Source organism: Rhizopus microsporus (genome assembly GCF_002708625.1).
Source record: "Rhizopus microsporus ATCC 52813 unplaced genomic scaffold scaffold_7, whole genome shotgun sequence".
NCBI lineage: Eukaryota > Fungi > Mucoromycota > Mucoromycetes > Mucorales > Rhizopodaceae > Rhizopus > Rhizopus microsporus.
In genome coordinates, this window is record NW_019671922.1 from 899,790 (window position 1) to 913,662 (window position 13,873).

Here is a 13,873-nt window from a genome sequence, read left to right on the forward strand (position 1 = left end):
AACATTCTCTTGTGTTTCCATAGTAACTTACTTTTCCACTTCCAATATGATCTGCTTTTACATGGTTTGTTAATTCTTCTAATTTATTGAATTCTTCATCACAGTCCTCCCATTGACACTTTTGTGATTGCTCCTCTTGTTCTTCCTCTGTAGAGCCTCCTTCTTCTTCTTCCTCTATGTCTTCTTCATCATCTTCTTCTTCGTTATCTGTCTGTGAATTTGATCTAACTTTATCCAGCCCCTTTTGAGACACATATGTGTTACTGTTCATCATCACTCCGCCTTCTGTAACAAACGGTTAAAATCAGTTTTTCAAAGCCTCTTCAGTACTTTACCGTTAGCGATTTGTGCAACTGATGCTGCAACTTTCTTCTCTTTTTCTAATTCAATCACTCGTTGTAACAGTTCTTGGTGTGTCCAGTGTTCTAATTTGTTTGAGAGCTCTTTGATATTAGGAACAGGTGGTATATTATCTTGTTGTTGAGCATAAATATCTAATTTTCCCATGGATCTGTGTCTCTTTGCCTTTAGAGACGATTTTTTTGATGCTGCCGTTACTGTTGTCTTGGCTTCATTCGACTTCTCAATCGTGCTTGTGTTTGTGTCGTAAGGTGTCGATACCGTATGTCTTCTCGGTAAAGATCGTTTTGCTTTTCTATCCAAGTAGTTTTGTGACTCGACTGTAGCTGGTTGAGCTATTACATGGTGGAAATATCCATTATTATTACTCATGTTGTCTCCTGTCATCATATAGGATACATTCACAGGCGCAACAAATGTATCCTAATTATCAATCATTATTTTAAAGCAAAAAGACAAGACAAAAAAAATTACCATTGGATTATTCCCGTGACTCATGAGATGAGTGGTAGGACTCATCATGTTTATAGGTGAAATAGGCGATAGTGTATCCATCATCATAACAGATGAGTTAGTTGTCACTGAGTTCATTGAAGGAGAATAAATCGACTGCATATTGTTAAATGTTGGATCTATAGCAACCATATTACCATGGTTACTTGTCGCCGCAGTTACATGGTCAAAATAATCAATATCCATTGTCGTAGATGTGGTCATATTGTTGTCTATAAAAGTTAAATTTTGATCGTGCTGTTGATGCTGTTGTTGATACATAATATTATGACTTTTTACAACTGGCGTAGTTGTAATATGAGGTACATAGGGTTGCCCATAAGCTACAGTCTCTATTGGGGGAACGCTATTATTATTGTTATAGGTCGGTGCCATTTCCTGCAAAAAGAAGAGAGAAAGAGATAAAAGTAAGAAAAAAGGATAAGCTATGAAAAACTATTCGTATAAATAAGCGACTTACAAATGGCACTTCTGATTGTAATTGTGCCACGAGAGGCATTTCTAATGAAGCACTATGATGATTACTAAATATAAAGTTGGTTTCCATAGTAATATAAAAAGGGAAAAGGGAAAATAATTTGCCAAGAAATAAAATAATAAATGGATAATAGTAACAATGAAATTCAAAAAAAAGAGAAAAGAAAAGGCTTAAGGTACACAACACTCAAATCAAGCCCATTTTTTATGTAAATAGATCCATTCAAACACAGATATCAGCAATTTTTACTAATTCTTCAAACAAGTGATTTTTAGGTAGTCCAACCTATTAAATTTGTACAAGAAATAAACATGATGAACCCTTTTTTGTGTATTATACTTACCACGTTCCAATAGTCCCCTTGAATCGATTTGACAAAAATAGAGGCCTCACCTTGAATACCATAGCCGCCTGCTTTATCAAAAGGTTCTCCTGAATTAACATCTAAATGTATCACAATTAACATGAATTTAATTATTATATGCATTATATTTTCAACTTACAAATATTTATCGTTTCATCATTCAAGCTTGAAAATGTAACATCCGTCTTTTCAACAAATCCAAGCTTTTCTACTTTTCCGTCCTTGAGTTTGTAAATAATTTGAACGCCTGACAAAACCGAATGCGTTGATCCACTAAACTCTTGAAGCATCTCCTTGGCTTTATCTGCATTTGGTGGTTTTTCAAACACCTTACCGTTCTTGACCACTACTGTATCTACTCCAATGACTATATCAGCCTTGGGCAAGTCTGGATTAGCCTAGAAAAAGAAAGCTCATTAACTCTAAATACAGCAATGATATGCGCACTTGCCTCACATCTATCAAACACCTCCTTTGCTTTCATATAAGCCGTATCAGCCACATAGTCTGCTTCAGTTTTGTAGAGTGCAGGATTATTTTCATCTGGCTTTAAAGTTGTTACAACCTTAAATTTTATTCCCTTTTTATTTTAAGCATTATTATTAAAATAGACATTATGCAAAGATAGTCTTATATGTGGGCGTACCATATCACTTAGAATCTCCTTTCTTCTAGGTGAAGCAGATGCTAGCACAACTGACTTGGCGTTTAATGATTTTAAGGCAGGCAAGTCTAAAGGCATTTTTTATCGCTAGAAGAAAAGAAGAAGCTCATTTTTGTAATTGTGACGTATATTTAATATTATACCTGGGGGCTTTGCTGCGCTTTGACTAAAAAGGAAACAACATAAACAACTTTTTCTTTTCTCCATGTGTACAACCTCCCTAGTAAATGTATCAGCAATAAACTTAAAAGGCCTCCATCTGTAACAAAAGAACTTCGTGGTACTCAAATCTCTTTCTCCTCTTTTTTTTTTCATTAGAATTGCCTCATAGTGACCTTTTGAGTATATTAGCTTAGATTTTTGGTTACTTTATGTCGTCAAAATATACCTTGCATTCTCCGCACTATGACCAAGAGTAGTATTGATGCAAAACTCAATGCAGCTAGAATACAGAGCACCAATTATTAATATTTAGCAAAAGAAAAAAAACCATATTGAACAAAGCTGCCTTGTGCGTAAAAGTAGTTATTTTGGTGAAAGGATATCCTTTCATGTGTGGCCCCAGAGTGTCCTTAAAATTAATTTAATGTTACAATTGGAATAAAACATCGAGCATTCGCTGTCAAAAGAGTAATAACTACAGTAAGGAAAATGTAGCAGGCCTCTTTTAGTCTAGTCATTGTTAAATCATGTATAAACAATAGTAGATGGCACAGGGAAATGCTGTCTAATATTTGTGAACCGATCAATAAAGCCAGCAGAGTTGGTATTCACGCGTATTCTAGGATTAAAAGCACCATCATTAAATAACTTAATCGTGTTTTCCTGTTATTCTTGTTTGAATACACGTTTAAAGTTTTTCTTGACATTATTAAAACAAGATATTTGATCAAGTAAGAATAAAGTCAATTCGTAAAGTGCTATCTAAGCAATGCAAAACTTTGAGCGTATCAGTCATTAAACCTGTAGACCTACGCGAAGTTTGAAGATATAGGGTGTGATCAGTGTAAGCATTGTAATCTTTTTCTCAGGTCAAAGCTTCTGGGACATCATACGAATACGTTCATAATTGACCATTTGACATAATAAAATAACCATTCCTCTATTCATGTTAGCACATGTATCTCTGTTGAGAGCTCCTCAAGAAGAAAAAAGAAGAAAAGATCATTCTCATCATTGCTTCAGGACAGCACCCGCACTGAAAAAAAAGAAAATACGTCATCTTTCTGAGATTGAATCTAGCTGATGCCTTGTTGTTTTGTTTTTTTTTTTTGCAAGTCGTTGGTATTCTTTAGTCTTACTGAATATACTTACATTATGGTACACGAATTACAGCATCTTCTCAAAACATCATCACTAAAGGAAAACAATACTTTATTTGAATATAGCCTGTTCCTTTCGAAGCACTTCTTCCCTTAGGCATCATTACAGGCTTCTTTGGTGTCACCGCTGTAGGATTGCATGTTACAAGATATTTCTCTAATGATAGAAAGGTAGAAACAAAGGCATAGATTAAATGAAATTTCTTTAATGAAACTAAAGTAAAGTAATAATAGCCTACAAGATATGGTCTCGATCTTTGGGAAAAACAAATGATGGAGCGTGACAGACGTTTAACTGGATCACTTCGAGGACAAACTGTAAATGTGCCAAATGACATAAATATTCTTAAAACTAACTTTCTTTCAATCTATATAGTCTGAACCTATTGCACCAGCAGCATTTGCTACAAACAGGTAGATAGAAGAGTAATTAATATAAGGCTTATATACTCACTTTATTTATTAGTATTTGGTATTTGGAAAAGCAAAAAAAGCATTAAGCCTAGAGAAGACTATACAATAAAAAAGGGAAAAAAAATCGTTTTTTTAACACGGGATAAGACAGAAAAGAAAAGGGGTATGCAAGTTTGCTTTTGGATGCTTTGTTTGTTCTTTGATTTCTTTAAAATGAAAAGGAACCCCGCGTAGATTATTTATCCTCAGCGTATCCTTAATATCGTTTCATGTTAACTGCATGTCCGCTACTTTCTTAAAGAGGGGAAAGTGACCCCTTTCTTTTTTTATTATTTGCTTCCTTATTAACAAAGAGAAGAGTTAATTTGATGTCAATAATAGAAAGGAGGGAAAGTACAGAAAGAGAGGTAAAACTAAATAAAGCAAACCAGAGATCTGGCATATGAGCTGAGTTTTATATCATACTCATTCCCTTTTTATGACACTCACCTCCCTCTTTTTGTTTTGCTTTTCTTTTGCAGTTGTACTAGAAAAAAATGAGTAGCTCTCCTAAAGAAAGGACGCTGTCCAATAGTAAAGTGCTAAACTTTAACTTTTTTATCTTGTTTTTCTAACATAACCATAGGTGCTCATTCCACTATTCATCTCGAGGACAGTAGCGACGAGGAAGAATTGACTATTCCTCAAGGAAGTGAAGCACAATCGCTCTTGGGTCTTGATCAGCATGTTCCTCGATATATGACTGCATCTCCTTGTAATATATTTATACACAGATTTGATAGATAATGTCTAACCCTATCCTATAGTGCCATCAGCCAGAATCAACGATAACTCGCCAAAGGATACTTGGGGTAAAATTAAAGTTAGATCAAAATATTATCTTCCCATACTCGAATGGTTGCCTCGTTATCGACTGTCTCTTTTTTGGGGTGACCTTATTGCTGGTATCACTCTATCCTGTTTGCTTATCCCTCAAGGTTTATCTTATGCCACTGCTTTGTGTAAGCTAGAGGCTATTCACGGACTTTACGCCATTGCTTTTCCTGCTATTACATACGCCATTTTTGGCATGTCAAGGTAAAATAATTCAGTTCTTGTAACGCTCCTTGTGCTTATTAGCATCATTAGACAAATGTCGGTGGGCCCAGAGGCAACATTATCCCTTTTGGTCGGATCTTCTATTGCACAACTCAACAATGATAAGACAATTCATGTTGAACCATTGGCATGGGCGTGTTTAATGACCATCTTTGTTGGTATCTTTACCTTCTTACTCGGCATCTTCCGTTTAGGCTTTTTAGATAGTTTAATGAGCCGCGCTCTTTTACGTGGATTTATTTCTGGTGTTGGTCTGGTCGTCGCACTTCAACAAGGTATCATCTTGCTTGGCTTGGTGACACTAAGTGAACAAAAGGGTATTACCGAGGCCTCAAGTTCCGTAGCTCGCTTACTATTCTTAATCAAAAATATTCAATACTCCCACGCGCTGACGACCTCTGTCTCGGCCGTGTCTGTGTCCTTTTTGGTGCTTTCTCGTGTAGCCAAGACAGGACTTTCCCGCTTCAAGTGGTTCCAACTTGTTCCCGAAGTACTCTTGGTTGTTATTATTTCTTCTTTATTGACTTACCTTCTTGATTGGGAGAATCAAGGGTTAGCTATTCTTGGCAATATCGATTTCAAGGGCATCCCACTCCCTTCTATCCCTGCTTTCCCTGATCATAAACACATGAAGGATTTATTAGTGACATCAGCTATGATTGCGATTATTGGATTTGTAGAAAGCATCGTGATTTCCAAAACATACTCAAGCAAGCACAACTATTCGGTCAGTGCTAACCGAGAGCTTGTTGCCTTGGGTGTTGCTAACATGGTCAGTGGACTTTTTCAAGGTATCCCAGCATTCGGATCGGTAAGTGTCTATTGACGCGCCTCCCTTTCTTGACTGATCCTCTGTATGTAGGTCGCACGTAGCAAGATTAATGACAAAGCAGGGGCTAGGACACAGATGGCTTGTCTTATTGCAGGTGTAGGGGCCATTATAGCCATCTTTTTCTTGCTGCCATTCTTTTACTACTTGCCTAAATGTGTTTTATCAAGTATCATTTTTGTGGCCGTTCTTTCATTGCTAAGTGAGCTGCCTGAAGATCTTCATTTCATTTTCAAGATTGGAGCATGGAGAGATCTTGGATTACTATCAATTACCTTTTTCGCTACCATCATGATTTCTTTAGAGTTCGGTACCCTTTTGGCTGTAACTCTTTCACTTCTCCTAACCATCAAAGAGACCAGTTATCCCCGTATTTCGATCATGGTAAATAATTTATTAAACTCCAGCAATAGGAGGGCTCACATGAATTTCTTAGGGTCGAGTCAAGGGAACACACAACAAGTTTAGGCCAATTCAAGATGATCCTGATGTGGTGGAACATCTTGAAGATATTTTGATTGTAAGAATTGATGAACCTCTGTTCTTTGCCAACACAGGTACATTATATAAACAAAGAATATAAAGCTATATTCTTATACCTGGGATAGGACAATTAAAGGATAGGTTACGTCGCTTGGAACAGTTTGGTGATATGTCGATTCATCCATCTGAGGACCCACGTTTAGGTGGGTTATCTTATGTGATATTTGATGCCAACAATATGCCTTATATTGATGCCAGGTAAAAAAAATCTAGTGATATACTGTCTGATAAACTTTACTAAGATTGTCAAAAGTGCTGTTCAAATATTGTATGAAGTAGTAGAAGCTTACCATGGTAGAAACGTCAAGGTGTACTTTGTTAGACTGAAGGAAAGACCATTGGGATTATTCAAGTTATCAGGATTGTATGATCTAGTTGGACCCAACAATTTCTTTAGAAAAGTATCTGATGCGATTGAAGTCATAGAGAAGGATATGATGAACCACAACATAACTGTTTCCCTTTAAGATAAACATGTGAACGTGTATAGATATACCCTTAATCTATTTAAATAAAAAGTTTATTGAGATACGTTAAACTTTGAAGTTACAAAGAAAAAGAAAGCCACGTTAACCCCCCTTCATCCCTTTTAGAAAAAAACTCGTTAGTTATAGTGTTCGAAAGGAGTAGAGAGAAAATGAGAGTCGGTCTTACACCATTTATGGACATATTGTACACATTAACACTTAAAGTGACAAACATTGATTATAGTTACGCGACAATATAATGAATGCCTCTCCCCCCTCCTTCTTCCTCCTTTTATGGAATGCGACAGAACGAACAAGGGAACTATAATAATAAATTTATTGTTCTTCGTACGCCTGACGGCAAATGCACGCATTCTTTCTTTAGTGGCAGTAATAATGACAAAGCTTCTTCTCCTAACGTAATAAATAGAGCACGGATTTTCTATTTTTTTATTCTTCTTTCTGTAGATATACTTTATTCTTTAAAGCAAGCATTCTATAGCAATAACCTTTATACTATAACATTACAATATTTTTCTATCTGGTGACTTTTTTATAGCAAGTTGGTATTATTTAACATTTTCCCTTTTGCTTACAGCATTTTTCTTTCATTGTATAGATATGTTCAATAACTGGAGGAAGCCGCGTCCTCAGAATCCAAGGCCACGCCCTCAGCCTGTTCCCAATCCTTCCCCTCCTTCCTCTAGGATCAGAGCAAAACTTGCTCTTTTATTTCCTTGTCTTTGTCATTAATCCTGTATGATTCTCTCTATTTTTTATGATTATATGCTGATATATTTCTCCTTCTCTTTTTGATCTGAAGCTTCAGTTAAGGCATTTTTTATGTTAAATTATCTTAATAAACACTATGATGCATCTTCTCATTACGCTGCCCTGACAAAAGAGAAAACAAATCGGGATAAACTCCGTAATTTTTGCATTGAAATAGCAATGTTGTATCACTGGCAAATGTTATGAATGTATAGTAGTACCAATATAAGGTATCCTCCATCTATGTTTGAACCTTGTCTTATCATTGGCTGCCTTTTTTCATCTTTGTATGGTTTTAATCGACTGTTTGTATTCTTGACACCTTTCCTTTTTTAAAAAGTGACAGAATTCTTATTGTATAAAAGTTTATTCCCCGCTGCATATCGCACATTTTTACCCTCTTTTTTGGAATACTATGGATTCAGCAAACCAAGACGATCGTCTACATCGACTACAATTACTAAAAGATCGCTTAGAGAATTACAAAATAAAAAATGAACTTATTGTAATTATTTGCGTTGTCTGATTCATTTGTGTTAATCAACCAAACATAGATGAAAAGAGAATTAGAAGAAGAAGCAAAGGCATTAGAGAGAGAGAAAGTTAAAAGAGAACAAGAAGCAAGATTAGAAGCAGAACGTAAAATACTGATAGAAGAACTACAAAAAGCAAAGCTTCAAAAAGCAGCTGCACTATCTGCTATGAACCAAGGTAAAAAAACAAAAAACAAAAAACAAAATAAAACAAAAAGAAATAAAGAAGCAAAATCATAACACCTCTTCTTAGCACCACAGCCTCAAACTGTTCTTCAGCTTCAGTTAGAACTTCAGCAGCAACTACAAAGACAACAGCAACAACAACCGCAGCAACAACAACAACAACAACAACCTTTAGTATCATTTGGTTACCCAGCAGCAATAACAGAAAAGGAGGCCATCAACTGGCTAAAGCATGGATTCTAAAGGACATGCATGTATATATATATTTATTTCGTCACTATAAAACATATTTCGATACAAACTTGTTATCTCAATGATTATAACTGCTCTTCCACAACTTGGAACATATATAAACAAAAAAAAAAGAAAGACTTCGGATAAACGCTTTAAGAACCGAGATTTGAAGAGAATGATGAAACGTTGCCCACAAGATTTTATTTATATATAGTTTTAACAAACAGTTGATTGCTAAATCCTCATCTTTTCACATCAATCTCTATTTTTTCTATATTCGATCATATGATACTTTTGAAACTTGCCTTGCGTCTTGTTTCGAGAAAGCAGTAAACATCAACTGATTTGCTGCAACACATATCAAAATGGATATAGATGTGATACAATAAAAATAACACTAAATTTCAGGTTTGTGCACCTTCGCAGTTACTACCGTGACTGTAAGCCGGAAATTTTTGATTCTTATTGGACGATGTAACCCACAAGGTACTTGTACATCAAAGTTACCTGATATCCATATATAAATATGCCTTTGTTTTTGTATCAAAAACGATCTATATAAACACTGGTTGTTTCCAAAAACATTAAATAATGAACTATCGACTTATATCCATTACGTTGTCATTGTTCTTACTACTGAATCAGGTTTATGCACAAGGTAAAATATATACCTTTATTCAGACAATTCCTAACATTTAAAAACAGATGCAAACGCTTCTGAAGAACAAGACGCATGTCAATCGATACCTATAGAAAATTACAATATTGGGTTTCGCGTTGGTTCTATCTTTATCATTCTTGCTACTACCACAATTGGCACTTATGCTCCTATCCTTCTACATCGCATTAGTCCATACAAGCAAGGCGATGCTCGGGACTGGATCCTGACCATTGGAAAATTCTGTAAATTTGTCCAAGAGTTACTAAAACAAGGAGAATAACCATTATTTTGTAGTTGGTACTGGAGTCATTCTCGCTACTGCATTTGTCCACATGCTTCCTGACGCTCTTGAAAATTTTTCAAGTCCATGCTTAACCCAAGGATGGTTATCATACGGTGCATTTGCTGGTGTATTTTGTATGATCGCATCCTTTGCACTTCAACTACTTGAAGTCGCTTCTGTCTCTCATATGAAAAAGCTTCGTAGAAATAAACAAAACAAACTAGATGCTGAGCTCGGTCAAGCCTATCAAAACAACGAAAAGGTTCAGGACGAGGCTCTGTCCGTTCACGGCGGTAGTGTGCACCATATGGGTGATGATCATGGCCACGCTCATGGTATGTTTCTTGAAGGTGATGAAGCCATGAAGCACATTGGTACCTATATCCTCGAACTTGGTATTGTTATGCACTCCATCATCATCGGCATCACACTTGCAGTCACAAAAAATGATGAATTCAACACGTTACTCATCGCCCTCGTCTTTCACCAGTTCTTTGAAGGTATGGCTCTAGGAACACGACTGAACGAGATAAACTACGATCGCTGGTACAAGCCTGTGCTCATGGGCCTTCTCTATGTCTGCACGACACCCATTGGTATCGCTATCGGAATTGGCATTCGTAGTTCCTACAATCCTAACTCGTATTCAGCTATCTTGTCCCAAGCCATCCTTGATTCACTCTCGGCTGGTATTCTTCTCTATAATGCCTATGTCTCCCTCATGAGCTTAGAAATCAGTCATAACACTGCATTCCATAATGCGTCAACAGCACGTAAGGTCTGTAGCTTTGTATCCATGTATGTGGGTGCTGGACTGATGTCTTTGATTGGAGAGTGGGCTTAGATGGTATATCTTGTGTATATTTTATCTATTTATTTAATAAACCATATTGCACTGTATTCAGAAATTACGCTGATAGATAAATGGGAATTTCAGACAATAAAGAATAAAAGGAAGCCCTCAAGAAGTAAAAGAATAAGATATAAAAGATATTCTATAGTTTTAGCGTGCCCATAGTGGTCTTTTCTTTTTCCTTAATATTTGTTTAATCGTATACAGTGAGAACGGTAAATTTTGTCACTTTGAGAAAATTAAATGTCCATAACCGAAAAAAATATGCGACTTTGCAAAAAATTAATGGCCCTAACCTAATTCCAGTTGACGAAAGGAGGACAAAGGATGTGGTATAAGCTCTTCGAGCCGCGCTTTTTATTTGAAAATATATAAAATAAACGAAAAAGTGTAGACTATCTCTTTTAACCCTTTTCAAGCCGCGCATCGTGGACAGTATTATGGAAAGTGAACACAATGTACAACAAAACTAGAATCTCTCCCCTGAGCAAATCGAAAAGCTGTACCAGCAATTTGCCGCTCGATTTCGAATCGAAGAAGAACAACGAAAACACCATCAACTTATCCTCCCAGAGGCCATTCAGACAGACCTGAAAGAGACTCCCAAATTGGAGATGCAGTCAAACATCAAAAAATACATCCGCGATCTTCCCAACTACGAAAAAGGTGACTGGACTATCAATGAGACAATCAATAAAGAGTTTACACCTGACATCAAGCGATTCCAGATCGATACTTACCAAGTCCTTCAAAGTCGTTACAAACAGATGGTATGAAATATTTTTTATGTATCTTTAAGTTGCCTGCCCTTTATACAAAAAAAAAAAAAAAAAAATAGAATGCTAAAAAGAGAGTCTACACTTTTTCGTTTATTTTATATATTTTCAAATAAAAAGCGCGGCTCGAAGAGCTTATACCACATCCTCTGTCCTCCTTTCGTCAACTGTAGTATTGCTGAGATCTGCAAGCGCCAGTTACATTTGCGAATGAAAGTTGCCAGATCAATAAAAGAATTTGCAACTTTTGGCATAATCGTTGCTGGTAGAAGATATATTTTGTTTACATCATGTAACTTTTTTTAATCACTTAATTACACTTTGTTTTAGGTAAACACGTTTTTTTTCAATTCGTTGAGATTAGACACAGTAGATGGGACATATAAATATTTTCAACACGGCGAAGCATCTCTTCCAAGCTTTGAGTCAACAACAACCGAAATGGAAATATTCTTAGAATCTCTTCTCTCTTTCAAAGTAATAATTTTAAGATAGTAAATATTTACGTTAGTAGCCACTTATTTAAATCGTATCGTATATTTTTAGGAGCACATCAAAGAAAGCTTAGCAAGTGAAGAAGAAGAAGAGTTACCGACTTTATTTGATGAATATTCTCATTTTATCAAACCTACAATAGCTTTGAAAGACAACAAAGAAAAATATATCACACTCGCGGAACAATAAAAAATAACTGTATCGTTTGGTTCAAGTAAATAGAAATTTCAACTTTTTTCTAGTGTTTCCTCTTTTAATTATAGTTTCTTGAGATAGAAACTTTGCTGCAAAATTGTCAGCCAAAACCCTAATTTTACTAGTAATTTCACCAAATCACTAGATAATATAGTCTGGAACCTTAATCAAAAATATTGTAATCATAAAAATGTATTTTGTGGGCTGTTCATGAGACGACACACACTTCCTCTCATATATTTATGTAGTGCTGAAAGTAAAGTTGGTGAGCACCTCAAAGTTTTTGTATAGTTCATCTGTCCCATGCCTAAGGATGAGGTATGAGTTTTCAGTGAATACTGTAAGGAACACAGAGTAGATAATATCTTTAGTAGTGATTTATGCTCTTGGGGAAAAAAGTTTGTACTTTACCGACAAATCAACGACAAACATTTTAGTATTAACCAACAAAACAGTATGTAGATGATAATAACGAGAGCAATGCGCAAGATAGTTCAGAATCGATATCAAAAGGTACAACAACTGCACACTTTATCAAATTCATGAATATTCTGCTTTGTATCTTGGATCTTAATGAAGATCTAAAAGAGAGCTATTTGGTGATGGATAACTGCACTATACATAGATCAAAACCGATGATGAGGAAAATTGAAAGTCGTGGCTATAAGCTGATATGTCTACCTCCATATTCGCCTGAATTAAACCCAATTGAACAGTTTTAGGCAACCTTAAAAGGAAAATTGAAACACCACAAACTGTTGACTGAGGCATGTAATGCCATAACTACTGAAATTCTATACAGCTTTGCCCGTCATTCTAAATGACAAATCATTCAGTGTTATAATAACACTCCATTCTAATCGTCTTGAAGTCAAAAAATACACACCATTTTAGGTCAATTCGATTTAACTTATTGTGACATTTCTTTTATTTCAAAAGGACAAAATTTCTAGACATAAAGGGACAATCATTTTTGGGTTAGTGCCATTAATTTTTTGCAAAGTCGCATATCTTTTTCGGTTATGGACATTTAATTTTCTCAAAGTGACAAAATTTACCGTTCTCTACCTTCAAAATTTAAGTGAGGAATAGATCAAAAATCAATTGACGGTGTTTAAATTTCGCATAGCACTCAAACTTTTTGACAGTAGTCATCAAGCCTCTTTTTTTTTATTGAAAAAAGAAATCTCAAAACATGGCAAGATCATTACCCAACATCTTAGTTACTGGTACTCCAGGTACAGGCAAGACAACAACAAGTGAAATGATTGCCGAAGCAACAGGATTAGAACATGTTAATGTTGGCGATATTGTTAAAACAAAGCAATATCATGAAGGATATCTCGAAGAATTTGATACACACGTCTTGGATGAAGATAGAGTAAGTAGAAACATATGTAAAGAATGCTCATAAAATTCACTATTAAAAAGTTACTAGATGATTTAGAAGAAATTGTCAAGGATGGTGGCAAGGTAGTTGATTTTCACACTTGTGATATATTCCCTGAGCGCTGGTTTGACCTTGTTCTCGTCCTTCGTACAGATACAGCCAATTTGTATGATCGTATGGTGAAAAGGTAAGCCAAGAAAGAAAGAGAGAAAAACAAACAGCTGATCTGTATACTAGAGGATATAATAAGAGAAAGATTGATGAGAATATGGAGTGTGAAATTATGCAGGTTGTGTTAGAGACAGCACATGAATCATACGCTCCAGAGATTGTTGTTGAATTACCAAGCAATTCGGTAGATGATATGGAAAGTAATGTTGATCGAGTCAAGTTATGGTTAGAAGCATGGAAGAAGAACAATAGTGCATAGATTATACATATAGA

The 13,873-nt window shown here is 35.6% G+C and overlaps 7 protein-coding genes across 7 annotated transcripts; 6 read left to right on the forward strand and 1 right to left on the reverse strand.

Moving 5' to 3' along the window:
• Positions 1-1,573: 1,573 nt before the first annotated feature.
• On the reverse strand, positions 1,574-2,457 carry RHIMIDRAFT_251259 (putative maf protein; the record flags this gene model as incomplete). The annotated part of the gene is made up of 5 exons (XM_023610814.1): positions 1,574-1,636; positions 1,695-1,795; positions 1,855-2,103; positions 2,163-2,295; positions 2,362-2,457. The coding sequence occupies 5 exons, from the start codon at positions 2,455-2,457 to the stop codon at positions 1,574-1,576; spliced, it is 642 nt and encodes a 213-aa protein (XP_023466900.1).
• A 1,208-nt stretch (positions 2,458-3,665) lies between these two features.
• Positions 3,666-4,293, forward strand: RHIMIDRAFT_129926 (uncharacterized protein). Its single transcript, XM_023605530.1, has 5 exons — positions 3,666-3,699; positions 3,768-3,872; positions 3,936-4,019; positions 4,078-4,115; positions 4,168-4,293. The coding sequence occupies exons 1-5, from the start codon at positions 3,697-3,699 to the stop codon at positions 4,199-4,201; spliced, it is 264 nt and encodes an 87-aa protein (XP_023466901.1). The 5' UTR covers positions 3,666-3,696; the 3' UTR covers positions 4,202-4,293.
• A 358-nt stretch (positions 4,294-4,651) lies between these two features.
• Positions 4,652-7,052, forward strand: RHIMIDRAFT_237214 (uncharacterized protein; the record flags this gene model as incomplete). Its single annotated transcript, XM_023608717.1, has 8 exons — positions 4,652-4,688; positions 4,741-4,869; positions 4,922-5,186; positions 5,244-6,024; positions 6,076-6,426; positions 6,479-6,599; positions 6,651-6,783; positions 6,839-7,052. 8 exons carry the CDS (start codon positions 4,652-4,654, stop codon positions 7,050-7,052), a joined length of 2,031 nt encoding a protein of 676 aa, XP_023466902.1.
• Positions 7,053-8,092: 1,040 nt separating this feature from the next.
• RHIMIDRAFT_129986 (uncharacterized protein) lies at positions 8,093-9,230 on the forward strand. The gene is made up of 3 exons (XM_023605531.1): positions 8,093-8,328; positions 8,378-8,534; positions 8,610-9,230. Exons 1-3 carry the CDS (start codon positions 8,239-8,241, stop codon positions 8,783-8,785), a joined length of 423 nt encoding a protein of 140 aa, XP_023466903.1. The 5' UTR covers positions 8,093-8,238; the 3' UTR covers positions 8,786-9,230.
• RHIMIDRAFT_281601 (ZIP zinc/iron transport family) lies at positions 8,962-10,798 on the forward strand. Its single transcript, XM_023613009.1, has 3 exons — positions 8,962-9,434; positions 9,482-9,679; positions 9,732-10,798. Exons 1-3 carry the CDS (start codon positions 9,368-9,370, stop codon positions 10,562-10,564), a joined length of 1,098 nt encoding a protein of 365 aa, XP_023466904.1. The 5' UTR covers positions 8,962-9,367; the 3' UTR covers positions 10,565-10,798.
• Positions 10,799-12,098: 1,300 nt separating this feature from the next.
• RHIMIDRAFT_281606 (uncharacterized protein) lies at positions 12,099-12,846 on the forward strand. The gene is made up of 3 exons (XM_023613010.1): positions 12,099-12,357; positions 12,411-12,437; positions 12,495-12,846. Exons 2-3 carry the CDS (start codon positions 12,420-12,422, stop codon positions 12,759-12,761), a joined length of 285 nt encoding a protein of 94 aa, XP_023466905.1. The 5' UTR covers positions 12,099-12,357; positions 12,411-12,419; the 3' UTR covers positions 12,762-12,846.
• A 388-nt stretch (positions 12,847-13,234) lies between these two features.
• Positions 13,235-13,859, forward strand: RHIMIDRAFT_251263 (P-loop containing nucleoside triphosphate hydrolase protein; the record flags this gene model as incomplete). Its single annotated transcript, XM_023610815.1, has 3 exons — positions 13,235-13,420; positions 13,471-13,616; positions 13,667-13,859. 3 exons carry the CDS (start codon positions 13,235-13,237, stop codon positions 13,857-13,859), a joined length of 525 nt encoding a protein of 174 aa, XP_023466906.1.
• Between the last annotated feature and the right edge of the window lie 14 nt (positions 13,860-13,873).

Coding starts and splice junctions, on each gene's coding strand:
- RHIMIDRAFT_129926 (XM_023605530.1), top strand. Junction 3,873..3,935: donor ATTTCTCTAATGATAGAAAG/GTAGAAACAAAG, acceptor AAGTAATAATAG/CCTACAAGATATGGTCTCGA. Junction 4,116..4,167: donor GCAGCATTTGCTACAAACAG/GTAGATAGAAGA, acceptor TTTATTTATTAG/TATTTGGTATTTGGAAAAGC.
- RHIMIDRAFT_129986 (XM_023605531.1), top strand. CDS start 8,239: ATGGATTCAGCAAACCAAGACGATCGTCTACATCGACTACAATTACTA. Junction 8,329..8,377: donor AAATAAAAAATGAACTTATT/GTAATTATTTGC, acceptor AACCAAACATAG/ATGAAAAGAGAATTAGAAGA. Junction 8,535..8,609: donor ACTATCTGCTATGAACCAAG/GTAAAAAAACAA, acceptor ACCTCTTCTTAG/CACCACAGCCTCAAACTGTT.
- RHIMIDRAFT_281601 (XM_023613009.1), top strand. CDS start 9,368: ATGAACTATCGACTTATATCCATTACGTTGTCATTGTTCTTACTACTG. Junction 9,435..9,481: donor GAATCAGGTTTATGCACAAG/GTAAAATATATA, acceptor ATTTAAAAACAG/ATGCAAACGCTTCTGAAGAA. Junction 9,680..9,731: donor CCTGACCATTGGAAAATTCT/GTAAATTTGTCC, acceptor ATTATTTTGTAG/TTGGTACTGGAGTCATTCTC.